Source organism: Eretmochelys imbricata, chromosome 5 (genome assembly GCF_965152235.1).
Source record: "Eretmochelys imbricata isolate rEreImb1 chromosome 5, rEreImb1.hap1, whole genome shotgun sequence".
NCBI lineage: Eukaryota > Metazoa > Chordata > Testudines > Cheloniidae > Eretmochelys > Eretmochelys imbricata.
The window spans coordinates 46,375,683-46,402,362 of NC_135576.1; the positions used below are offsets into that span (position 1 = coordinate 46,375,683).

At 41.8% G+C, this 26,680-nt stretch overlaps 1 protein-coding gene across 1 annotated transcript in view; it reads right to left on the minus strand.

The window, feature by feature from the left end:
* Positions 1-26,680, minus strand: part of PDE8B (phosphodiesterase 8B) — a 158,862-nt gene that overhangs the window by 12,151 nt on the left and 120,031 nt on the right. The window contains exons 11-19 of the mRNA XM_077816308.1: positions 20,160-20,211; positions 11,930-12,007; positions 10,648-10,724; positions 9,732-9,896; positions 8,637-8,682; positions 8,061-8,196; positions 4,623-4,821; positions 3,240-3,457; positions 2,432-2,567 (exon numbers count right to left, since the gene is read on the minus strand). Of these exons, the coding sequence (XP_077672434.1) occupies positions 2,432-2,567; positions 3,240-3,457; positions 4,623-4,821; positions 8,061-8,196; positions 8,637-8,682; positions 9,732-9,896; positions 10,648-10,724; positions 11,930-12,007; positions 20,160-20,211 (1,107 nt within the window). The remainder of the gene's footprint in view (positions 1-2,431; positions 2,568-3,239; positions 3,458-4,622; positions 4,822-8,060; positions 8,197-8,636; positions 8,683-9,731; positions 9,897-10,647; positions 10,725-11,929; positions 12,008-20,159; positions 20,212-26,680) is intronic.

A 26,680-nucleotide genomic window follows, 5' to 3' on the forward strand; every position in this document is an offset into this window, starting at 1 on the left:
GTTCACTGATGACACTAAGCTGGGGGGAGAGGTAGATATGCTGGAGGGTAGCGATAGGGTCCAGAGTGACCTAGACAAATTGGAGGATTGGGCTAAAAGAAATCTGATGAGGTTCAACAAAGACAAGTGCAGAGTCCTGCACTTAGGACCGAAAAATCCCATGCACTGCTATAGGCTGGGGACCGCTGGCTAAGCGGCAATTCTGCAGAAAAGGACCTGGGGATTACAGTGGACGAGAAGCTGGATATGAGTCAACAGTTGCCAAGAAGGCTAATGGCATATTGGGCTGCATTAGTAGGAGCACTGCCAGCAGATCAAGGGAAGTCATTATTGCCCTCTATTCGGCACTGGTTAGGCCACATGTGGAGTGTTGCATCCAGTTTTGAGCCCTCCACTACAGAAAGAATGTGGACAAATTGGAAAGAGTCCAGCAGAGGGCAACAAAAATGCTTTGGGGGCTGGGGCACATGACTTATGAGGAGAGGCTGAGGGAACTGGGCTTATTTAGTCTGCAGAAGAGAAGAATGAGGGGGGATTTGATAGCAGCCTTCAACTACCTGAAGGGGGGTTCCAAAGAGGATGGAGCTTGGCTGTTCTCAGTGGTGGCAGATTACCAACAAGGAGCAACGGTCTCAAGGGTGATGTCTAGGTTGGATATTAGGAAAAACTATTTCACTAGGAGGGTGGTGTAGTGCTAGAATGAGTTACCTAGGGAGGTGGTGGAATCTTCATCCTTAGAGGCTTTTAAGGCCCGGCTTGACAAAGCCTTGGCTGGGATGATTTAGTTGGGGTTGGTCCTGCTTTGAGCTGGGGGTTGGACTAGATGACCTCCTGAGGCCTCTTCCAACCCTAATCTTCTATAATTCTATGAAAGTATGGCCTACAACATCAGATGATTTAAGCTCTTTGGGCCAGGGCCTGGCACTATGTTTTCCTGTGTTTGTACTGCATCTAGCACCATAGTGTAAGCAGGGGAATAGTCCCGCTATTGTTGGGAACTTTCCTGGCTTCTGCACTACCCCAGTGAAGTGGACTAGTGAAAGGATCTGAGTCCTTGCTCCCAGTTCCTTTACCCAGTGGCCTCCCTGCCCTTGAGGACTCCCCTTCCACTCTCCTGTCTGGCAGAGTCCTCGTAACCCCAACAAGGCAGGGTCCAGGATTCCTGGGGGGCTCGACCCCCAACCCTGCTGTGGTCACCTAGGACAGGGGCTAGGGTGTCCCCACTCCGGGGTATGCTCTCTGCACTGGGCACTTCTCTGACCTACTGACTATTACATACAATTTGAAGCAAATGCAAGTTATTTAATCAACAATTAATTTTAAAAAGAATAAGGGGAAATGGGAAAGGTTAAAGGAAACACATCAACCCGCTCTGTGGCAGGGAACATCACAAACAGTGTCTCTGGAATCTCAGGGCAGTTCACAGTCTGTTCCTTGTAAGTCCCAGGCCTACTTCTCAGACCCTGGCTGTGCTGCAGGGATGCTATGGGTTGGACACTCGCTCTGGTGGTGGCCACAGGTTCTTGGTGGCAGGGCCCTTCTTCCCAGTGTTGCCCCCGCCCTGTCGGGATTATCAATCCCCCTTCGAGTCTGGCCTGCAGAGCCTCCTGGCTGAGGCATCTCCCTGTGTTGGGCCCATTGTCCAGGGTCCCCCCTCGCTCTCCCCAGCTGCTCACAACACCTGGCTCTGGACTGCTCCTGCCCCAACTCCAGCTCCACTGTCTTAGCTCCAGGTCCACTCTACCTCAGCACAGCTGCTGCTCTGCCTCCAGCTCCCTGGGCTGCTTCTCTGGCCCCTCTGGCTCTGGTTGCTGCAGCTCTCCTCCCAGGACAGGTCTGCTCTGCAGGCTGTTTCTGTGACTCTGCTCCCAGCACTGACCTGCTTCGTGGGCTGGTTTTCTGGCCCCTCTGGCTCTAGTTGCTGCAGCTCTGCTCCCAGGACAGGGTCTGCTCTCTCTGGGCTGCTTTTCTGGTCCCTCTGGATCTGGCACAGCTCTGCTCCCCAGCTTAGCTTGGGCCCCTGCTTTCTCCTTAGCTCGGCCCCACTCTGTCTGATCCAGGCATTTCCAGCTCACACAGAGGACAGGACCTCCCCGGCCTCCTGACTCCCTGATTAGCCTGCCCGCCCTGTTATTCAGGCTGACCTGGAGCATTGGCCTCTCCCCATTGTTCCTGGGGGCTGTCAGTCTCAGGGTCCTGATTCCCCATCAACCCTTCCCCCTTTTTAGAACTGGGAGCTAGCAACTGAAACACCCCCACTGAATGTTAGTAAGGGGGCAATAGTCCCCTTACATTTGTCAGGATCTTGATTGTGGCATTTGGGCATTGCCAAAGTGCAAATAAATATAAGTACATGAAAACAACATTTAAATGTTTGCTTGATGCTTAAACAGATCAAAGTCCTTCAGAACAGCAAGCTGATTTATCTTACATTTGAGTTGCTTTCCTCAGATGCCATCGGCTTGTTGATGCTGTTCACAAATTTGTTCACATGCTCAAAGTGCTTTGTCATCTCTGTTGCCAAAACCATGTCAATAATAGCCTGGCGCAATGTCCGATAATGGTTCCTAGAAGAGAAAAATGAAACAATTTACTCATGCAGGCCATTGCCAGAGTTAACTGTGTTTCTCCTGATCTCCTCACAACATTCACAAAAAGCATTTTGAGACAGAAATCGAACATAAAATGGACTAACTTGAAAGCAACTCAGAACAGTGACTGTAGTTGCATTCATGTCAGCAGGGGTTTTAGTGGCCTGTGGCCATTTTACATAACTTAAAACTAAATCAGTACAATTACAAGTCACTCGTAAGATGCCATAACCTCAAAAGGGATGTGGTAAAGTATCTGTCTGAAATAAGCAGGAACAGGAAGTCACCAGGGCACTCATAGAAATCTTTTTAAATAACGAAAGCTAGGTTCACATGCTAGAGTAATTAATACACAGAATTCAGTATTCCAGGGATAGTAACAATATACTTCCGCAACCCCTCCCGTTCACCTGGAGTTCGAGTCAATTGGTTTTTTAAGTAAAACCATATTCCACAAAATAATATGAAACATCTTTACATTTCCAAACGTATCATTTGGAATGCTGACATGGGGAAGAAAGAAATTTTTTTTAAATGGTCTATTGTATAGTTCTAGAAGTGATAAAGGCTTTTGTGTGAATTTTCTATATTAAGCAAAAGTGGCACCTTCAGTGTCCAAAAGGAATAAAATAAACACAGCAAGCTAACCTGTCAATATTCTTGAAAATGTTGCATTTGTTGTCTTTAGCTGTGAGCTGGAATGCCAATGCTGTATGGTGGCTTTCCAATACAGCAGTATCATTATAAAGTACAGCTAATTCACTTCCTGCATTGCACAGGAAAGAGTTGGTCCGTCCTGGGTGATCCACGTCATGAACTGTGGCAGCTATTAATGCAGCCACCTCATCTAAATGGTCAAGGTTTCCCTGCAAGAAAGAGTAAAACTACCATTATTCATCACGTAGTAAGTAATCACAATTCAATCTTTAAAATATCACTAGGTAAATATCGGAGTTCAAATGTAAGCTCTTCAGAACAGAGGCCTTCTCTCCATGCGTGAGCTTCCCACTCACTGAGTGCCAAGAGTATCCTTTCTCCATCTCAAAACCACTTCTTCTATGAAGCTTTCTTATTGTATCTTCATCCCAGTGATCTTTCTGCACCTTCTTCTGTTGGAGCTGTTGTGCCACGTAGTGTGTGTCTGCAATGGTAAGCACCCTGCAGCAGGGTTTCTATTCTGTGTTTTGCAAAGCACTGTGTACAGACCAAAATATTCATGTTCTGCAATTTTCATCAAAGAATTAAATATATTTCTGCCATTGACTTAAGTAAATTGAGATGTAGAAATCTCATTTAAAATTTTAATTTCTGCATCTGTCTTACAGTTGATTTTGACCATATGACTACAACATATTTTGGGGTAAGGAAACCAGATGACCAAATACTAACTTTCTCCTTTTGCTAGAAAAATGGCTGAAGATACCATTTTTCAAAGGGTAAACACAGATTGTTTTATAATTGCTTCAGCTACATTTCTGTGAATAAAGAAATGTTTCTAGAAGGAAGGGATGGGCAAGGTCATTCTAACGAGAAGCCTTATAGCATTCAATTTCCTAAAATAACCCTGGAGAAAAAATAATGCCATTACCACTCCTGATCAGTATTCTCTCTGTATTCACCTAGGTTTATCGTGTATATCTCTTCACACCCCCCCAGCAAAATTTTCAAGAGATTACAAAAGGGAAAAGAGGTTTCAGCATTCCTGCATTGCACAGTAATGAAGGGTGTGATCCTGCAACGGCTATTTGTTTAAATTTCCTTACTCACGTTAATAGTCCTATGGACTTCAGAGAAATTACTTGTCTCAGCAAAGACTGCAGGTGCAAAGGCTAGAGCAGACATAGGAAGTTAGGAGCATTATCTACTGGTTGCAAAGATGCCCAGCTCTACTGTGTGACTGTCAAGTAACAAATATGTTATTTGTAACAAGAGGCTGTCATGGACACATCTGTTAATGAACAAATAATCTGATTAGTCCTAAAGTGTGTTTATTCAAGGGTCAAAGTAAAGAATTCACAATGGAAGTTCTACCTTAACTCTCTCCTTTCCGAGAAAGAACGCAGTAGCGTGTAAAACATCTGCTGCATGTGTGGAGTTGTGGTACGAGTTGGTGGAGTGGTAGTTGGCTTCAATCACTTGGAACCAGGCTCTTAGTGTTGCTTCTGAACAGTTTAAAAATTCACAGACCCCAAACCGGGCAAAAACTTTTAAACCCAAATAAACTAATGGCCTGGAAAACAAGTAAGGAGACAAGGATCATTGAAATGTAGCAAAGTAGAAAAAACACACATGCATGCAAACAAATTAACAATTTCTATTGTGCATCATGTCTCCTGTTCGGCACCTTCCATTTTTTAAAAAACAAGTGTAAATAGACACCATTTAGTTTATCACATGATGATGATTCTTTAAGGCTCTGGTCCACCAGCAGTTAGTTTACTACCCATTCTGCCATGCTTTCAGACTTAATTTAATCTGCTATGAAAAGCATCACAGAGCAAACAGTGTTGCCAACTCTTATGATTTTATTGGGAGTCTCAAGGTATTTGGTGTTTTTCTTAAAACTCCAGTCCCTGGTGTCCTCTGATTATGTGACAACCTCAGCTTTCATTTAATATATATATATTATAAGGATTAGACTATATATATATATATATAATATATATATTATATCTAATCCATATATATATAAGGATTAGATATTATATATATATATATATAAGGATTAGATATTATATATATATATATATATATATATATATATATATATATATATATATATTATATATATATATAGTCTAATCCTTATGGTCTTTGGAAAAAAAAACTTGAAAATATGACCCAAGTATATCCTAACAGCTCAAAACCCAGTGGCAAATAAAAAGAACCCTGCTATTGGGTGTTTTTTTTTTAAATCTCATTATTTTTGGGAATCTGACTCATGGTTTTAAAATGCCTGAGGGTGGCAATACTGTTTATCAACATCGCTCTGAATAGCTTGGAGCCTAAAGCCACTCCTTCCCTATAGAGACGATGGCCCACACTGATGAGATATCCAATGCATAAATTGTGCCTGCTTTGGGAGGACAGGACTTTTGGGGAGAGAAGCATGGGAATTCCATACACTGCTCAGCTTCTGAATTACTGTATTGATGCAGGACCAACTATAAGTCTCTTTAATCTAGTGGATAAAGGCATAGCAGGAACCAATTATGAGATATTAAAGTCTGGCAAACACAAATTAGAAATAAAGCACACACTTTTCACAGTGAGGTCGATTAACCACTGGAACAAACTACCAAGGGAAATAGTGGATTCTTCATCTCTTAATGTTTTCAAATCAAGACTGTATGCCTATTGTAATAATTGGGGCCTCACCTACCTACCCAAAGCATGAGCCTAACTGTGGGAATGTGGATAAAATTTTACAGAATGTCACAATAGTTTATAACAATAAACGTTGATGAGAAAAGGAATGAAAAGGAGACAGACTGATATAACTGAAGGACTCTGCTGAATTATGTCTCGTGAACAAGAGAAGTGTGGAACCAGAAACCAATGGACCAAACATGGTGTTGGAAATCAGGCCGAACTGGTGGACAAGGGCTATTTCACCCATCACTTCCTTTTGGGGTCCTTAAAATACAAATAGCTGGCTGTCTGGGAGGCAGAAGTACAAGAAGGCAGGAGCTTCACCATCAGGGCTGGCACCCTCACTATCTCCCAAGACCTATGGTGACACCACAGGGCCTTTGTCATCCTGATCTTGAGAAATGACCTGACCAGCCCAGCCCAGGCCAGAGAGAAGGAGCCAAGGACATGCTGTTCAGGATCTAACGACCCAGTGGCTAGATCCTGAACACCATTTGGGGTGTGAGACTTTGATTCCTACCCCCTCCCCCTAGCCCCTCCCCCCGGCATGGTGTCTTTTTTCTTCGCACCTTTTTTCTTCTTTCCTATCCCTCTCCTTTTGCCTTCTGCTTGATAAGAGAGTCTGGCTTAGCTGGCCAAGACTGTATATTTTGCGACACTGCTGTAAGCCTGTGACCAGAGAGGCAGCTAACAGCAATGTTCTAAACAGCCCAACACCGCTACCAGTTTGCCAGCGGCTGATAAGACCATGTGCGATTCCCCAGCAGCAATGCTGCAAGTGACAGTCAGCACCAGAGACAGAAGCTACATTTTCTTTCTATGCTGTTCTTTTCCCTCTTATGTGTGTTTGTCTCGTTTTATCTTCTAGGAAACAGGATCAGACTACAACAGCAGCTCGTCTCCACTAACTTTCTCCTTTTCTCCCAGAAAAGGACAGTTATTACCATCTTTAACACCACGTAAGACACTGCCAGATGGGGGATGTGTTTTCTTCTAAAAACTCTGTACAGCTTAGGGAATGGGAATCAGGGATGTGTTAAAATGAAAGACCTGCATAATAATTTACATTTGAAATGCTCTAACAGTTTTTTCCTTCTTTTTCTGTAATGAAAGGTTAAAAAGCTGTTTAATTGTGTTTACACTCACATGGGACTAAGCAGGCTGAGGCTCTGACCTTGAAACCTGAGCTATGTTTAACTGTTTAGTATTGTACAGTGTCAGGGTCATGTTAACAACTTTTACTCTCTGGGCCCATTTATTCCATCCAAGTTAATACAACATGCCTTTCTGGAAGGCATCCTTGAGTGAAACACAATTCGGCTCCGTTAGGGTGACCAGACAGCAAGTGTGAAAAATCAGGATCGGGTTGGGGGGTAATAGGAGCCTATATAAGAAAAAGACTCAAAAATCAGGGCTGTCCCTATAAAAATTGGGACATCTGGTCACCCTAGGCTCAGTAGATGGCTACCTGGGTAAAACTGTACGGTCTGTGTTATACAGACTAGATGATCCAATAGTTCCCTCTGGCCTTAAAATCTATTGGGCCCAGTACCATTTGCTCCCCTCCACCTATTTTTTTTAAACCCCCAACACAGACCTGTCCCAGCACCTCCTCTAAAGGGGGTCTGCTGTTTCCTGCATGACCATGAGCAGCCTTCAGATACAAAATACACCTCAACATCCCTTGTGGAGCAATTGGGAAAAAAGGATTCTGTGGGGGCATCTAGAAGGTAAAGGCAGCAGAGTATTCCGAACAGAATGTCTATTTGGAGAGGGAGTTGGAGCAGGTAAGAGACAAGATCAATTGATGAGGAAAGAATCCTGTAGGCCTAGGGTGTTGAGATGAAGAAGAGACTGACAGAGTGAGGTGGCTGTACACTTAGCATGGACACTGACTCTTTCTGGCCAGCTGCACTGGATTTCCGAAAACAACATATTGACCTGTTTGCAAAGTAGTACAGTGACAACACACACAACAAGGGAGGGTCTCTCTGAAAGAGCTATGGCAAAATACATAGTGAAACACACAGGGTTCCTTTGTGCCATAGCTCACTTGACAGCTTCATTTATGGGTATGTACAGAAAGCAGTCACATACCTTTTATTTGTAATAGCCTCCAATTCAAAAATATTAAAGTCCCAGCTTTCTTCATTATCAAGTAACTGTGCAATACAAGGTGGTACATCGTTGACGGTAATTGGCACTGAAAGGTGACTATGGCTTTGGTTCATGTCTGTCAAAAGAAAATTTTGGAATGAAATTAATTATGGATTTTTAAAACTTTTTTATTTCATTTGCAGAATCCTTATTAGAAATTAATTCCTTCTGAAGACACCAAGTTTAGAAATATCTTCAGGTACTGTATCTTTTATACAAGTTTAGACATAAATCAAGAAGAGCAAACAAATCAAATGATGACTTTTTACGGTCATATTTGTTTAATTAACATTTTTCATTTTAATTCTTTTCCAATCTGGTTTCTACATTTCTCAGATACATGATGTTGACTACTTGAACCAGACTGACACTTGCTCAAACACTTGCTCTCAGATTACTGGGAAAACCACTTCCAAAGACAAATAATCAAACTGCAAACTAGCTTGGAATTCTAAATCAATGTTTGCGGCCAATGAAACACAACACAGGCAAAGAAAGTTTAACATGGAAACTTACTCTTAGAAAATACATACTCATTTCCTGACAGTCTTCTCAAGCCATCCTGAAATAAAGATTCTATAAGTTGTAGGAAACCATTATCAAGTATAAAGAATGCTTTACACCATTTCCCCATAGGAACTAGCCCTGGCTACCTAAAATATTGGTCATGTTTTAGGGAGTGCCTCAAGCAGCATGCTTGTTTTCAGTCTTCCAGTACAGAAGTAGAAGTAACTAGCAAGGGACTTAGAAGCTCCAACTCCACTTTCTTGGAGTTGAAAAGTTTGATAAAAGTGGTAACTGCTACTGCAAGATTTCCTTTTTAATGACACAGGTCTAAAAGCAGGGACACTCGGACTATTGAATACCACTGGTAGGAGGTCTCCAGAAAGGGTATTTATTTGATCAACAATGTATTGGCCTCCTCTCATCCCCTTTCATTGATGGTTGCATGATGTTTTTAATTGAAATTCACAAATGTCACTTGTTTTGCATTTCAGTTATGCTGTTTCCACAAGCGACCCATTCTGGGGCTCCAGACCAGCATCTGTAGGAAGAGGGTTTGAGATATTCCACTATGAAAATCCAATGCAGGTTTGGTGTGTAGGGCAGTCTGGACATGGTAAAAGGCTCCTTAGCAGGTCAAAGTTCAGTTTTACAAACTTTTGTATAGTCACTGACTGCATCAGCTGTATAATAATTCTTCAGTTCAATTGCAGTGCAGTGATCGGGTAACTTTTTCTTAAAAGCTTTCAGGAACTTGGGATACTACCGATTAGGTTATCAATATATGTAGTTTCCAATGGAACTAAAGAATTATTCACATAAAAGAGTAGCAGTGTTTCCAAGCCACCTGACTGAAAAACAGCAATAGTAACAATCTTCATGCTTACTGGTGCCTCTCAGGTCAACTTCACTGGTGTGGCCTAAATGCAAGGCAAGTCGGTAAAGCTGAATTGTAGTCCCTGTTCCCCCTGAAGGCACAGGCACTATAGCTGATGACCCCTCAGTCAGGTGGATGCAGGGATTCTCTTGCCCCAGTGGTGGAAGAAAGATACCCCCTGTGTCAGATCAGTTAGCTGATGTTTGTTTAAATTTTCTTTTCCTACTCACAGTCATCAGACCTCCAACAAGATTACTTGTGTGAGGATCTTCATCTTTGGTACCTAGCTGAGGGGAGTAAAGTTCTGTTGTCCGTAAAATTTCCAAAACTCTGTCCAAAGCCTCTGCTACCGTGACAGGGCTGTTCTCCTGGGCAGTATTGATGATGTTAATAACCTGAGGGGGTTGGAGGGAAGAGTGAAATCAGATTGCTTCAAAGAAAAAACATTGTTCCTTTCATATTATTACAAAATCTTAATCCCCACGACATTTACAGTGACAGCAGTCAGTATACTGTGTTATTTCACACTTTGCAGAAGTCCTATGGTCACCCCAAATACTAAGTGTGTTATATAAACAACCAGAGTCTAGATTTTCTGAATTTGAATTCCCTCCCCTTACATTCTATTATTTTGGTGCTTTAAACAGCAGATTAGGTGAGGAGAAACCTACTGAGGCGCTATGGGGACCAGGAGCCTGAGTGAAGAGAGAGGTGTGAATGCCTAGCCTAGGCATCGTTAGTAGAAGTTGTGTGTCTGGGCCCAAGGTATTTTATAGGTAGGCTAATGGGTGGCAATGCCACAAGACTACTGAGACCCGATAAACTATGGAACTATACAGGTCTCCAGACAAAGAATCCAGGCCAGAACTCAAACATTGTGATTGTGGAGGCAAAGCTATGATTTTCTAAATGGCTCTCAATATAAAAGGAAGAGAAAGCAGGGGCCACACAGATATTCTATTCTATGGCTATGATATAGAAGGAGAGACCCAAAGAGGATATTTGTAACAGAGTAAATAAAATTGAGATGCACAATTTTTACAGTCCCTTTGTTGTAAATACACCCACATATTTTTCTGCAAAGATAGAACCAAAGTATCCTGAGTTTGTGGCATACAGTAGCAGTCAGTGATAATATTTTTTTACCTTTGTGATGGGTGCTTCTATTGTCATTGAGTGGATTCTTGCCATTGATGAATACCGACGATTCTGTAAGCTTGGCGCTGCCATTGCATAAAATATACAGATTTAGATTTTGACACTGCATGTAACACAGAACACGCATTTCAATGAAAGAGCCCTATGAGTCACTGGCACATAGATACCGTCATTGGGAATGACCTAACAAAATATGCCCTTAGCTAGCAAAGGGGTTCGAAGTTGCTTAATCCCCTGCCCACGAGGGTCCAGCAGGAAGCTATTAGCAGTCACTAGCACCACCACTGCAGCTGATTCAGTTGAGTATACTGGTGCCTATTAGGGGCTTGTCTACATGGGAATACTCAGGAAAATTAATCTGAATTAACTGAAGCTGTAAATTTTAAATGGATTAGTTAAAACCACATTAAATCTTTGTATCGACACTCTCCTTCAGAATTAAAATAGCCTTAATTCAGTCTAGCTTTTCTTTCAACTCTCCTTTTATTTGTTTCACACTCTGAACCCTGAGACTCTGCTGGACCAAAACCAGGTTCTTAGATCTCTGCAAACTATGATTGCTTGGGAGTGCATGCAAATGAGCAGAAATGGTGAAAGAAGCCTCTAGCATCACCATGCTCATATCCCATCACAGTGACCAGCCACAAATGGGATAAGGAGTGAGTCTTAGCCAGTAGCAGTACAAGGCCCCTGTGGGCTGAAGGCCCCACCCCCTCCTGCATCGGCCTGTGAAGCTGAACAAGCATAGGAGGAACACAAGCTGCATCCTTTCAAAGGGGGGAGAGCTGGCACTCCATAAATGCATTCTTCCAGAACCCTCCTACCCCTGCTGCGGTACAGCCACACCTCACCTTCATGCAGGCTGTACATGATCATGCATCATACTGAAAAGTTAGTGTCTTCTGCTGTTTTGGGAAGTACCTCATAATTCAACATAAATGGATAACAAAAAACGTTGGAAGAAATGTCAAAGGTCACTTGTGCGTCTCTCCATCAGTAGCTCAGAAGAATGCTACTGCTGTCCTGTTTAACTCCGTATTTTGATTGCTCAGGTCACTTGCTTTCTGTATTTCTAACTGTATTCTTTTTTTAAAAAAAGAAAAGGAGTACTTGTGGCACCTTAGAGACAGCATCCGATGAAGTGAGCTGTAGCTCAAATAAATTGGTTAGTCTCTAAGGTGCCACAAGTCCTCCTTTTCTTTTTGCGAATACAGACTAACACGGCTGTTACTCTGAAACCTGGATTCTTTTTGGATTTCTATTTTCTTACCATCGCTGCTTCGAGAGGTTATTGATTTGACATCAATTGATTCTTTCCTCCTGTTCTTGCATCTGAAGGAGTGGGATTCTAGAAATATAAAATGAAAACTTTAAAATGACAACAATAATAAATACACTGCTCTTCTACTGCCCCTTCCATCTTAAATCCCAAAGCTCGTTATGTTCACAGCCCCCTGTGAGGTAGGGAGATATTGCTAGCTCTATTATACAGATAAATGGAGGCAGAGACAGATCAAGGCCAGATTTTTAAAAGATATTTAGGCACCTAAAGTTGCCTACTGGGATTTTCAAAATTGCCCAGGGGCTAGGTTTTTAAAATAATTGAAATCAGTGGGAGTTCGGTTTAAATACTGTTAAAAATCTGGCCCATGTCAACTAATACCCATTGAAATCAATTGGAGTTAAGTTCTTATGCAGTTTTGAAAACCCCACTAGGTGTCGATCTGCTTCTTTAGGTGCCTAAATACCTTTGAAATCTGGCCGTTAGTAACTCGGCCAAGATCACCCAGGAATTTGCTGCACATAAAAGACAAGCTACTTGGTCTCCTGACTCCCAGTCCTGTTTTTTAACCAGAAGACTGTCCTGCCTCTCCACACGGAACTGAGCTGGACATTTTTTTATTTTGTTGAGTATTTATGTTAAAAAAGAGTTACAGTGATTAAAAACAAGCAATTAGCTACAAACCAAACCACCATTCCTGACATTGACAAGAGAGAAAATCCCATCTATCAGACCAGGAAATAGTCAGATAAAACAGATGCATGTTACACGCTTCATGATAATCTCAAAAGGGTAACCTGGTAAACTTCTAGATTTTTTTTTCAGATACATAGCCACAGTTTACCTTACATTGTAAAATAATTTCCATCTATCTATCTATACATATTTCTAAAATGCCCATCATTGTAGTATCTAAAGTGCCAGTTAGTCACAGATCACAGAGAACTGTTCAGAAGGGATAATCATAATTTAAAGGATTAGGACCATCATTAAATTGATATTTATTAACTTCATGTGATGCTGGAGGTATGCATCTAATGTGAACATACAATAGTATAAAGATATATAATATAATGTGCACAGTACTATTGGTTTGAAGCTTAATGGGTATATGATTTTACTAAAATGTCTTAGAATTTAAAGTAATGTAAACTATAAATATAGTAAATATTTTAAAGTGACTAAAATTGATCAAAAGTTTGTTTTAGGAATACTCTTTAGATGCTGTGATTCAGTGGTGCTAAAAAGTTAGGTCGACCCAACTATGTCCCTCAGAGGTGTGAAAAATCTACATCCCGGAGTGACAGTTAAGATGACCTCACCCCGGTATAGAGAGCATGAGGTTGATAAAAGCATTGTTTCATTGACCTAGCTACTGCTCTCGGGAGGTGGAGTACCTATACCAACAGGAGAACCTCTCAGACAGCTGCAGCGGCACAGGAGCCAGCAAACAGAGCTGTAAACAGGGGAGTTTCAGTGGGAGTTTGTAAGGGGAGTTTGTATTGTGGTGCTTGTTTGGGGTTTGTTTTTGCTGTGGGTTGTGTGGTTTGTGTTTCCCAGATTAACAGGATTTAGGTGGGAAGGCAACGGTAGATACAGAGTCAGCAGTGGGAGTGACCCATGTAGTGGAAGACACAATGAAGATGACTGGATGTGGAAGCTGCGGTATGTATATGATCCTGGAGGGGCTACCTGGTAAGAGTTTTGTCTGCATGAAATGCCGTCTAATAGAGCTGACAGAGGACAAGATCCGAGGACTGGAGATGCAGGTGGAAAGTCTGATTGAGTTTAAAAGGGGGTCGAGTGGATTATGGAGCAAAGACATGAGGCAGCTGAAGGGAAAAGCTCAGACTTGCAGATAGAAGCAGGACTGAAGAATTCTGAGGGGATACTGCTGGGTGAGGAAAGTGGACAGTGGAAGCATGTGACTAAGAGAACCAGACAGAGGAAAAGACGCGCTAGTGAAGGAGAAATGGAGCTCAAAAATAGGTTCGCAGAGTTCGAAAATGAAGAAGGGGCTCAGCAGGTGGTCACTAAAGGTGGAAGGGTGAGGAAGAAGAGAAGAGCAGCTAGTCCTTTAGCAAAAGGGGAAGAATCAATGGAGACTACACCAAATACGAGTCCCAGGAGGATACAGGATGGGTTGAAGAGGATTACAAGAGAGACTAGGAATAGAAAGAACTTGCAGCCAGAGGGAACGGGGGATAGACTGGAGAACAGCACAGTCACCAGGAAAAGGCAGGTCTACGTGACCGGGGACTCTTTACTGAGAAGAATAGACAGGCCTGTAACCAGAGCTGATCCAGAGAACAGAAGGGTGTGCTGTCTTCGAGGTGCTAAGATACGGGATGTAGACCTGAGGTTGAAAAGGATCCTAAAGGGAGCGGGAAAGAATCCCCTAATTATCCTTCATGTGGGAACAAATGATACCGGTAGATTCTCGCTGGAACGTATCAAGGGAGACTATGCCAGGTTGGGGAAGACGCTTAAGGAAATCGAGGCTCAGGTGATCTTTAATGGGATTCTGCCTGTTCCTAGAGAAGGGCAACAAAGGTGCGACAAGATTATGACTATCAACAGATGGCATAGGCACTGGTGTAAGGAGGGCTTTGGGATGTATGGCCACTGGGAGGCGTTCATGAACAGAGGACAGTTCTCTCGGGATGGACTTCATCTGAGTAGCGAAGGAAATTGACTTCTAGGATGGAGGCTGGCACAACTGATTAAGAGAGCTTTAAACTAGTAATCTGGGGGAGATGGTTGGGAGATGTCCAGGTAATCTCCACGCTGGATTTTAGCATTGAGAGGGAAGAAAACAAAGTAAGAAAGGATACAGCCGTGAGTAGGAGAATGGACATAAGGAGGAAGGGCATGTGGATACCAGTCTAATAGGTCATACTGGCTGTAGAATGACCGTGCCTAATCGGGTACAGAATGTGAGCGAGGCCAAACAGCAAAAATTAAGATGTTTGTACACCAATGTGAGGAGCCTTGGTAACAAAATGGAGGAACTAGAGCTACTGGTGCAGGAAGTGAAACCAGATATTATAGGGATAACAGAAACATGGTGGAATAGTAGTCATGACTGGACTACAGGTATTGAAGGGTACGTGCTGTTTAGGAAAGACCGAAATAAAGGTAAAGGTGGTGGAGTGGCATTGTATATCAATGATGAGGTAGAATGTAAAGAAATAAGAAGCGATGGAATGGATAAGACAGAGTCTGTCTGGGCAAAAATCACATGGAGGAAGAAAACTACCAGAGCCTCCCCTGTGATAATGCTTGTGGTGTGCTATAGACCGCCGGGATCTAATTTGAATATGCATAGAGCTCTCTTTAATGTTTTTAATGAAGTAAATACTAATGGAAACTGTGTTATCATGGGAGAATTTAACTTCCCAGATATAGACTGGAGGACGAGTGCTAGTAATAATAATAGGGCTCAGATTTTCCTCGATGCGATAGCTGATGGATTCCTTCATCAAGTAGTTGCTGAACCGACTAGAGGGGATACCATTTTAGGTTTGGTTTTGGTGAGTAGGGAGGACCTCATAGAAGAAATGTTTGTAGGGGACAACCTTGGTTCAAGTGAGCATGAGCTAATTCAGTTCAAACTGAATGGAAGGATTAACAAAAATAAATCTGCGACTAGGGTTTTTGATTTCAAAAGGGCTGACTTTCAAAAATTAAGGAAATTAGTTAGGGAAGTGGATTGGACTGAAGAACTTATGGATCTAAAGGCAGAAGTGGCCTGGGATTACTTTAAGTCAAAGCTGCAGAAGCTTTTGGAAGCCTGCATCTCAAGAAAGGGGAAAAAATTCATAGGCAGGAGTTGTAGACCAAGCTGGATGAGCAAGCATTTCAGAGAGGTAATTAAGAAAAAGCAGAAAGCATACAGGGAGTGGAAGAAGGGAGGGATCAGCAAGGAAAGCTACCTTATTGAGGTCAGAACATGTAGGGATAAAGTGAGACTGGCTAAAAGTCAAGTAGAGTTGGACCTTGCAAAGGGAATTAAAACCAAAAGGTTCTATAGCCATATAAATAAGAAGAAAACAAAGAAAGAAGAAGTGGGACCGCTAAACACTGAGGATGGAGTGGAGGTTAAGGATAATCTAGCTATGGCCCAATATCTAAACAAATACTTTGCCTCAGTCTTTAATAAGGCTAATGAGGATCTTGGGGATAATGGTAGCATGACAAATGGGAATGAGGATATGGAGGTAGATATTACCATATTTGAGGTAGAAGCGAAACTCGAACAGCTTAATGGGACTAAATCGGGCGGCCCAGATAATCTTCATCCAAGAATATTAAAGGAATTGGCACATGAAATTGCAAGCCCATTAGCAAGAATTTTTAATGAATCTGTAAACTCAGGGGTTGTACCGTATGATTGGAGAATTGCTAGCATAGTTCCTATTTTTAAGAAAGGGGAAAAAAGTGATACGGGTAACTACAGGCCTGTTAGTTTGACATCTGTAGAATGAAAGGACTTGGAAAAATTTTTGAAGGAATAAGTAGTTAAGGACATTGAGGTCAATGGTAAATGGGACAAAATACAACATGGTTTTACAAAAAGGTAGATCGTGTCAAACCAACCTGATCTCCTTCTTTGAGAAAGTAACAGATTTTTTTAGACAAAGGAAACGCAGCAGATCTAATTTACCCTAGATTTCAGTAAGGTATTTGATACTGTGCCACATGGGGAATTATTAGTTAAATTGGAAAAGATGGGGATCAATATGAAAATTGAAAGGTGGATAAGGAATTGGTTAACAGGGAGACTACAGGGGGTCATACTGAAAGGTGAACTGTCAGGCTGGAGGGAGGTTACCAGTGGAGTTCCTCACGGATCGTTTTTGGGACCAATCTTATTTAATCTTTTTATTACTGACCTCGGCACAAAAAGTGGGAGTGTGCTAATAAAGTTTGCGGATGATAGAGCTGAGAAGTATTGCCAATTTAGAGAGAGACAGGGATATCATACAGGAAGATCTGGATGACTTTGTAAACTGGAGTAATAGTAATAGGATGAAATTTAATAGTGAGAAGTGTAAGGTCATGCATTTAGGGATTAATAACAAGAATTTTAGTTATAAGCTAGGGACGCATCAATTAGAAGTAACGGAGGAGGAGAAGGACCTTGGAGTATTGGTTGATCACAGGATGACTATGAGCCGCCAATGTGATATGGCCGTGAAAAATGCTAATGTGGTCTTGGGATGCATTAGGCGACATATTTTCAGTAGAGATAAGGAGCTTTTAGTACCGTTATACAAGGCACTGGTGAGACCTCACCTGGAATACTGTGTGTAGTTCTGGTCTCCCATATTTAAGAAGGATGAATTCAAACTGGAACAGGTACGGAGAAGGGCTACTAGGATGATCCAAGGAATGGAAAACCTGTCTTATGAAAGAAGACTCAAGGAGCTTGGCTTGTTTAGCCTAACCAAAAGAAGGTTGAGGGGAGATATGATTGCTCTCTATAAGTATATCAGAGGGATAAATACCGGAGAGGGAGAGGAATTATTTAAGCTCAGTACCAATGTGCACACAAGAACAAATGGATATAAACTGGTCATTGGGAAGTTTAGACTTGAAATTAGACGAAGGTTTCTAACCATCAGAGGAGTGAAGTTTTGGAATAGCCTTCCAAGGGAAGCAGTGGGGGCAAAAGACCTATCTGGCTTTAAGATTAAACTCGATAAGTTTATGGAGGAGATGGTATGATGCGATAATATGATTTTGGCAATTAATTGATCTTTTAAAATATTCATGGTAAATAGGCCCAAAGGCCTGTGATGGGATGTTAGATGGGGTGGGATCTGAGTTACTACAGAGAATTCTTTCCTGGGTATCTGGCTGGTGAATCTTGCCCACATGCTCAGGGTTCAGCTGATCGCCATATCTGGGGTCAGGAAGGAATTTTCCTCCAGGACAGATTGGAAGAGGCCCTGGAGGTTTATCACCTTCCTCTGTAGCATGGGCACGGGTCACTTGCTGGAGGATTCTCTGCTCCTTGAAGTCTTTAAACCATGATTTGAGGACTTCAATAGCTCAGACATATGTGAGAGGTTTATTGCAGGAGTGGGTAGGTGAGATTCTGTGGCCCTGCATTGTGCAGGTCAGACTAGATGATCATAATGGTTCCTTCTGACCTTAATATCTATGAATCTATGAAAACTCTCCTGTTGACGTAGGTAGAGTCTTCACTGTGTCAGCTCTCCTACTCTAGCATATCTAGTGTACACAAGCCCTGAGAGTAGCTTTTTCCCGTTAGAGGTCCAAGATTACTTTAAAATCCCAAAATTTCCTGTACAAGAAGGTAACAAGGGTTTTCACAGTGGTGAAAGTTTGAAAGCCACTCTCCTGAATTTATTGAGTTGCACTGAGGGATCAAGATCCCAGCTCCTCTGTCTTGCTACTAGTCTTGCTACTAGTTGTGATTACTGCTGCTGACTGGGTTATTACACCTACAAACTGTGCATGCTGCTATACCATCATCCCTTCTCCCCACCTGTTTGTTCACCCACCTGCTATTATTGGTTTAAAATGGCAGATCATTTCGATCAATAAAAGATGTTTACAACCCTAAAAACTGATCTTGTGCCTCTTCCTCCTCAGATAAAATACTTTTATTACATAATAGTGCATGTTTTCTAAAAAAGTGAATGTCTTAGCTTTATTTCCTTCTCCCACTTCCCCGGGATACTGGGATACATTGAATAACTTTTGTGACAAACTTTTGGCTGAGAACTTGAACATGATGACTTTCTGCAGGGAGACTAGATGTACAAAATCAGAATCATAGGACTGGAAGAGACCTCAAGAGGTCTTCTAGTCCAGTCCCCATCACTCAAGGTAGGACAAAATATTATCTAGACCATCCGTGACAGGTGTTTGTTTTACCTGCTCTTGAAAATCTCCAACAATTAAGATTCCACAATCTCCCTAGGCAATTTATTCTAGTGCTTAACCACCCTGAAAGTTAGGAAGTTTTTCCTAATGTCCAACTGAAACCTCCCTTGCTGCAATTTAAGCCCATTGCTTCTTGTCCTATCCTCAGAGGTTAACAAGAACAATTCTTCTCCCTCCTCCTTGTAACAACCTTTTATGTATGTAACTTACTTACATGGAAATTACAAGTAACTGCTTCAAAGAGAAACTGCTGAGCTTCAGTTCATTTACAAATTTGACACCATCAGCTCAGGATTAAACAAAGACTGTGAATGGCTAGCCAACTACAAAAGCAGTTTCTCCTCTCTTGGTGTTCACACCTCAACTGCTAGGAGAGGACCTCATCCTCCCTGACTGAACTAACCTTGTTATTCCTAGCCTGATTCTTGCTTGCATATTTATACCTGCCTCTGGAAACTTCCACTACAAGCATCCGACGAAGTGGGTATTCACCCACGAAAGCTTATGCTCCAATACGTCTGTTAGTCTATAAGGTGCCACAGGACTCTTTGCATAATGAATGCATCTTCCATTTCATTCATGATTAAATTTTAACTGTCCTTAAATGATGTAAAGGAAAGTTGAAAAGTAGTTAAAATGAATACAATTTAGCTTGTAACCAAACAACATGACATGGGGTAGGAAACCTAAGAAATGCAAGCAAAGGAACCAATGTTGGATTAGGAATTAGAAAGCAGAAATTCCCAACTTTCAGTCCTGTATTCAACAACATCTCATTCACAACACCAAGAATACACCAGAACTGGCTCTTTAGAGGAGAGTCAGCCATACATAGACAAGTTTTAGTGACCCATTTGCTTTTCTTCCAGCCTAACTTGTCCTAAAATGGTCCTAATTTGGAAGGTTTTAGGCCAAATCCTCCATTGGCATAAATCAGTATAGCACCCTTCAGTTCAGGCCGTAGATCTATGCCAATTTATACCAGCTAAAGATCTGACCCACTGTTAAATACACCTACAACTGTTGTATTTTAACTCTGAGCACCAGCTAAGTGCTCTATGCCATAAAATAAAGGTAATATAAAAGTGGGGACTATTACTCAAAACTTGTTTATAAGTGATACACGTTGTTTAGCAGTACATTGCCAATTGGCCTCAGTCAGTCATGGGCCAGCTTCTCTGATGGGGGAACACCACTGGACTGAACAGAATGGAGCTACACTGATCTATACTAGCGAAGAATCTGGCCTCATTTTTTTTAAAATGAAGAAGCGTATGTAGATAAATGATCATATTCTAACCTGCCTGTGAATTGTCTCCTGCATACTTCTCATCACGATGAATCTTGTAGAGCTGAAGTTGTACCAAGAGTAAAATATATAAAAAAGAAAACATTTTAAAGGGTTACATTCAATATGATCCTCAACAAGCACTTTCCAATTATTTGCAAGAATGTTTTAAAAAAGATTCTATAGATATAACTGCATTTTAAGAAGAAAGAGCAACAATTGGAGAGGCCACAAGCACACGGCACAGGAAATTACAAATACTGTTGTGCTTTTATGCATTATGAGTGCTTTTCTGTTTGAGGCCTGTGACTGTAAGGGAACAGACATTCATTTTTAATTGTGTTTTCTAAGTCAGTCACCCTGAAATACTGACTTCCCTCAATAAAAAGTAAAAAAATATCAGGTACTTTTTGCCTACTCTACTGTAATTTAAAAACTGATTTCCTGGTACTGTATAAACCAATTTTACAAATCCATTTTCAAGGACCAGTGATGCACTGGCCTTGTGAAAAATCCCTTGGGTGGGGAAATTCCCTGATTCTGATGAAGTTTGCTACATGTTCCTGGATAATGTTTTATCATCTTCATTGATCATAGGATTATTAAGATCTTTTTTTCCTTTTTGCCACTGGAGTGCACCAGATTGCTCCACTCTCTGTGTTTAAATATTTCTCTCTTCTTGGGCAAGATATCATCACTTCCTTATTATGTTTTCACATAAACACCAGATTTCAAATTACACAGATTGAACACTACTCTGTAATATGCTCTGTTTGTTTCCAGGAATAAAGTGTACACTTCTCAGGCAGAATAGACGTAACAGAATTAAATTGTCACATCATGTTGTCTCATTCTTTGGTTATGGATTTTAGAAAGTATTTTTGCTGAAGTGGGATAACAAGTGAACAGATCGCTCAGTCTCAGAACCCTCCTCTCTACAGGCATGCACACCTTTCTTTATATGCGGCTAATCAAACACTAAAGGGGAAAGTTTGTTAGAGCCCCTCATTAAAATAATAGTTGGACATTGTATTTTACTCTAGTCACACTAGTAGTAGAGCTGAGTGAAGTTGTCTGTCCAAACCATTTTTTGCTCAAAAATACAGATTTAGGTTAACTGAAACATTGTGTGAATTCACCAAAATGTTTGGTCACCTACCCAGACCCGCACCCCCAAAGTTTGTTGTTTTTTTTTTTTGAAAGAATCAAAACATTTCAGTGTTTTCAAAATGAAACATTTTGATGTTTCGATTAGAAACTACTATTAATTTTGAATTTTACTATAATTTTTAAAAGATTAAACTCAAAACCAAAACATCTTGTGTGACCCAAAACAAATTCACCCAGGACCATTTTTTTGGTTCAGCCAGCAAACCAAAAAAACCCCCAACCAGTTATTCACAGAGTTCTAACTAAGAGCTCAGTTTTGCCACCCTTGCTCATGGTGATTAGTACCCTACTCTGAACAAACGCATCATCCACCCTATGCCCGTGCATTAGGTTCTGCAGGAGCAAGACGTTTATGGTAGTGAGTTGGTACGTCACCTGACTTGCTACCTCTGAGTTAGAGGGAATCATGTGGGGCTGCACCTAGCCCTGAGCAGCCTGCATACGGTCTGTCTAACATAGCATGCTGCAATATACAAATGAAGGAGGAGTAACCAAAGAAAGCAATGGGTATATGCAAATGGACACTGTCAACATACCCTAGGTCAGCAGCGGCTAGTAGCATGTACATCTCAAGTGTTTTAACCTGTGTCGTCCACAACTGCAGCAGTTTGCCCTGCCAGCTGCATTAACCAAGGAATGTGGCAGCTCACACAGGACAAATGGTCAGCTAACCCTCAGTATCCTTTTGGGACAAGAGAGGTGAGCCCAAGGACAGTGCTAGAGCATCCCCAGCCACTCCGAGGAGACAGGGCCGCTCAAAGCTTCACAATACAAGTGAAGACAGACTTTCCCAAGAATTTCTAGAATCGCTGTAGGCCCCTCTGGGTTGTAATGCCAAATCTGTCCCTTTTACGTCCTTGGGGGGTACAATAGAAGCCATTCCCATGCCTTATGCCCACAAAATGTACTGCAAGGGCATGACATAGTTTACACCATTATAGGAGTAGTTTGCGCAGTCACCTGGGCTCCACAGGGCCTGCCTCATTGCCCTCTGCGAGCAGTCCCATCAATAGGACTACTTACATAGTAAGGTATGGAGTACTTGTGGCACCTTAGAGACTAACACATTTATTTAATTTAATAAGCTCACAAAAGCTTATGCTCTAATAAATTTGTTAGTCTCTAAGGTGCCACAAGTACTCCTTTTCTTTTTATGGATACAGACTAACACGGCTGCTACTCTGAAACCTATAGTAAGGTATGAGTCTCTGTGGGTGCAGGTGGCAGCACGGGCCCCAAATGAGGGATAGAGCCTGCTTAATTGTTCACATCCACCACATTGAAAAGAAGGGGTGGGGGAGAAGAGGCAGAAACAGGAGCAAGGAGCAAACTATTTCACAATGGTTATTCAGAATGAATAATGCCAGAAAGGGTTACAATAGCCTAAACAGGATATCCTTTGATCAAAGAAGGTTTTGCTGGGTTAGGTTTTTGTTATGGCCTAAAGCAATATGCCATGGCAAAGTATGGTGTGAAATGATGCCACGTCAAATGTTGTATCAATGAAAGCATGTGAGATATTTAACAACTATCAAATGTTTTTCACAAAAATTTCTGTGGCAGGGAGATAAGGCTTTTTTTTGGCTAAAAAATAATTCAAGGAGTTTTGACAAGCTTCATGGCAATGTCGAGGTGATGTTTACCGCGCACATCCCACTGCTACAGTGTACGCAAAAGCAGCTGCTGTGGGCTCAAACTGAAAGTTCTCTGGGGAATAGTTTGAACCCTTAGGGAATCAAATTCCTAGACTATACAGACAAAGGTGAGCACTGTGATACTCTAATCTGATCACCTGCATCACACAGGCCATAGGACTTGGGTGAATTCATTCCTATTTGAACTTGAGTACACCTTTCAGAAAAACATCCAATCTTGATTTTAAAGTGTCTAGTGATGAAGACTCCACCACAACCCTTGGTTAATTGTTCCACTGATTAATGACCCTCATTGTTAAAAACGTGCATCTTATTTCTTGTTTGAATTTGTCCAGCTTCAACTTCCAGCCATTGGATTGTGTTATACCTTTGTCTGCAAAGGAGAAGGCTCTTCCATTATTAAATTTGTTTCCCATACAAATATTTATACATTGTGATCAAGTCACCCCTTAACTATCTCTTCTCTCTTTACTGCACAATTGCGGGGGACACATCAGTGGTCACTCTGTTTAACAGGAAGCCTCCATCCACTATTCCTGTCAGTGCCCCAGTAAAAGACAGATACTAGTTCTGAATACATTTCCCCTTCCCTCAGCCCTTCCTCCCCCTGCAGGCAAGAATTCTCCCAGCTGGCCTGAAAGAAAGAAGGGAGATTACACATTTAATGTTGAGCCAATTGGTTGCTAGGGGAGAGGCAGGTGGGAATTTGAACATCAGGCTGGATACTACAAGGCCCCCAACCCAACAAAGCATGTATTGACTGTGTTTCTTTTTAAGCATGAGTAATGAATTCCCATTCACAAATCTTTACTATACTACAGTCTTTACTATAATCTTGTACCCAGAAATAAAGTTTTCTATGCACAAATCCTTCATATATTTTTTCTCTGTGACAAGTCTGATGTACAAATACATACCATAGAGACTACCACGTAGAAACCTTATCTAAAATGACATCCCTGATAAAGTGAGCTGTAGCTCACGAAAGCTTATGCTCAAATAAATTGGTTAGTCTCTAAGGTGCCACAAGTACTCCTTTTCTTTTATCCCTGATAAAGTGTAACAAATGGCAAAAAACAAATGTAATTTATTTTCACATTTTAAAAAAAGTGGACAATGCATTAGAATTTAAGAAGGTGTGTGTGTCTGTGTGTAAAGTCTGAAGTGTTAAATGCAAGCAGTTTTAGGGTATATTTTCACTTGGAGCTGGCGGTGTGTGACCCTCAGGACCCTCAGAACTCCTGAATCCCAGCTGGCAAGGGATTCACTGTCATGTAACAGCAACTCCTAGCAGGCCTGACAAACTCCTACAGCTAACATATTGCTTTCATAGTATTTATTCATAAAGAGTGTTGTGTAAGATCTTAAATGAAAGCCAGGATCATGCTGGTTAATAATATTGTGTGATGTATGTAGGGATGATATTTAAGGGGTTGTGTATATGTACTGAAAATATATCCTGAGTGTCTGTATCAAGATATGAGTCACCAGCAGAGACAGGTTTTCACTCAGACCAGGAGTGTTTGTCCATCTAGCAACTGACATGTAAATTAAGCATTGTATTATTTCACAATGGGCTAGGGTTGCCAGGTGTCCTGTTTTCAAGGCTGACAAAGTGCAGCTCTATCAAACAAACGTTTAACCCCTTAGGGGGAAATCTACGTTATTAAACAGGAAAGATAAGCACTGATAAGGATTGTGTTTTATGTTATATCTGTAACCCTTTTTGTTTCCACTCATTATCCTTACTCACTATCTCTTAAAACTTAATCCTTAATAATAAACTATAAATATATTCGAGTTATGCTGTTATAAAGGACCTGACCCTGAGTGGTACCAGTCAAGCTGCGTGTGTACTATTCCTCCAGGGACAGCTTACCTGGTCATTTCTGAGCGTCCTGTGACATGGGCTGCATACAGTAGGGACCACTCCAAGGACTCGGGGGTTGGTGTGTGCCTATCACTAGCCTGCACAGAGAGGGTGAGGTCTGCAGAGACATGGAAGTCAGGGCTTGTGCTGCCAGAGCCCGGTGGTTTCAGGGAGTTGAACCACAGAAGGCACAGACAAGACTGCTTCACACCAAGGGCAGGGGGTGGTGAGGTGCCTCACAACCTGAGGACCCCAGGAATGTCACACGATGTCATTCCAGCATGAGGCGACATACCTGCGCTAGCTCTGATTGAGCTAGTGTGCACAAAACAGAGCGTAAATAGTGGTGCAAGCTGTGAGTGAGGCTAGCCACCCCAAGCAGGTACCCATCCAAGATACTACGCAGAACACCATCCCGTAATAATGTGACTAAATGCTGGGACTCATTTATTCCATAATTAAAGGCCTTTGTTTCACCAGTGACTCTCTCAGCAATAAAAACCATTTGATATTAAGACCATGAACTGTGCTTGAACTGTAGATGGATTCATACATTATAGACTTATGACAACTCCAGTGGAGTTACTGCAGACTTGAACGGACAGCAAAATCCAGCCCAGTCAATTGCTGATCTTGCTTTTAGGAACAAATTGCCCTTTCTGACCATAATTGGATTACAGGAATTGAACAAATGCCCCCAAAGTCCAGCGATTTATTTTTGATGCTGGGTCACTGTTCTGGCCCAAATTTTATTAACGTACCCATAATCCCTCAGTTTGGTCATTCAGTGTTGTACAGCTCAGCAAGTAAGAAGTTCATCTAGGTACCTCATCATCAGGCAAAAATCTACCAATATGAGGCACACTGGTGGGGAGCACAACACTAAAAGGTACGTGGGGATCTGCAGAGCCATGATCTCTACACAGGACAAGACAGCTCAGTGAAACTTGGAGGCACCACACTACACAGCGCATGTTACTGCTGTTTCAAAAGGTAGCAGCATGCGCTTTCTCCTAGTACCTGCTCTCATGCCTGCAAGCTAACTGAACATGCCCCCTTATCGCCAGTCGTGCTAGGTGCAGTGTGTGACCATATGCCTTGGCTAGCTTTAGAGAAGTGCTGATATCTTGCTTTCCATAATCTCAGCTTTCATTTTAACAAAAGTAAGTCTCTAGCTGTTATGGTTATGAAGAATCTCAAAAACGTGCACCTGGGGTAACCACTGCAGAGACGAGTCCGACTTAAGAACCAAGAAAATAGCGCTGAGAAGAATGAACTGACCCATTCAGTGAGGGTAGTTCACCATTAGACCCTTACCAAGGGTCGGGGTAGATTCTCCATCACCGAAAATATTTAAGTCAAGACTGGATGTTTTTCTAAAAGATATGCTCTAGTTCAAACAGGAATTAATTCAGGGAAATTTTAAGGCCTGTGTTATGCAGGAGGTCAGACCAGATGATCGCAATGTACTGTCTGGCTTTAAAATCTACCAATCTCGGCATTTACTCCTGTGCCTGCTGACCATTTAAATGACAACACTGTTAACTGTTTCATTCCTCATGTGAAAAGGAGAGGGTGGGTCCCAGGTCAGCACAATTTTCTGTGCGTGAGGTCTCATTTTGGTGCCAATTATGACTGGTGTTTGGATCCCAATTAAACAGGAACCAAGCCCAAGGAGCCTAGCAGAGACCATGGATACAGTGAAGCTCCCTGGAGAACCAGGCAACACAGGATCAGACAGGGAACATCTGCACAGCGAGTGGTATCTTATTTTGTGAATTTGAATACTGTATTAATCACACATCAAAGAAGCTGTCAATGTAAATATCAAATGAAAT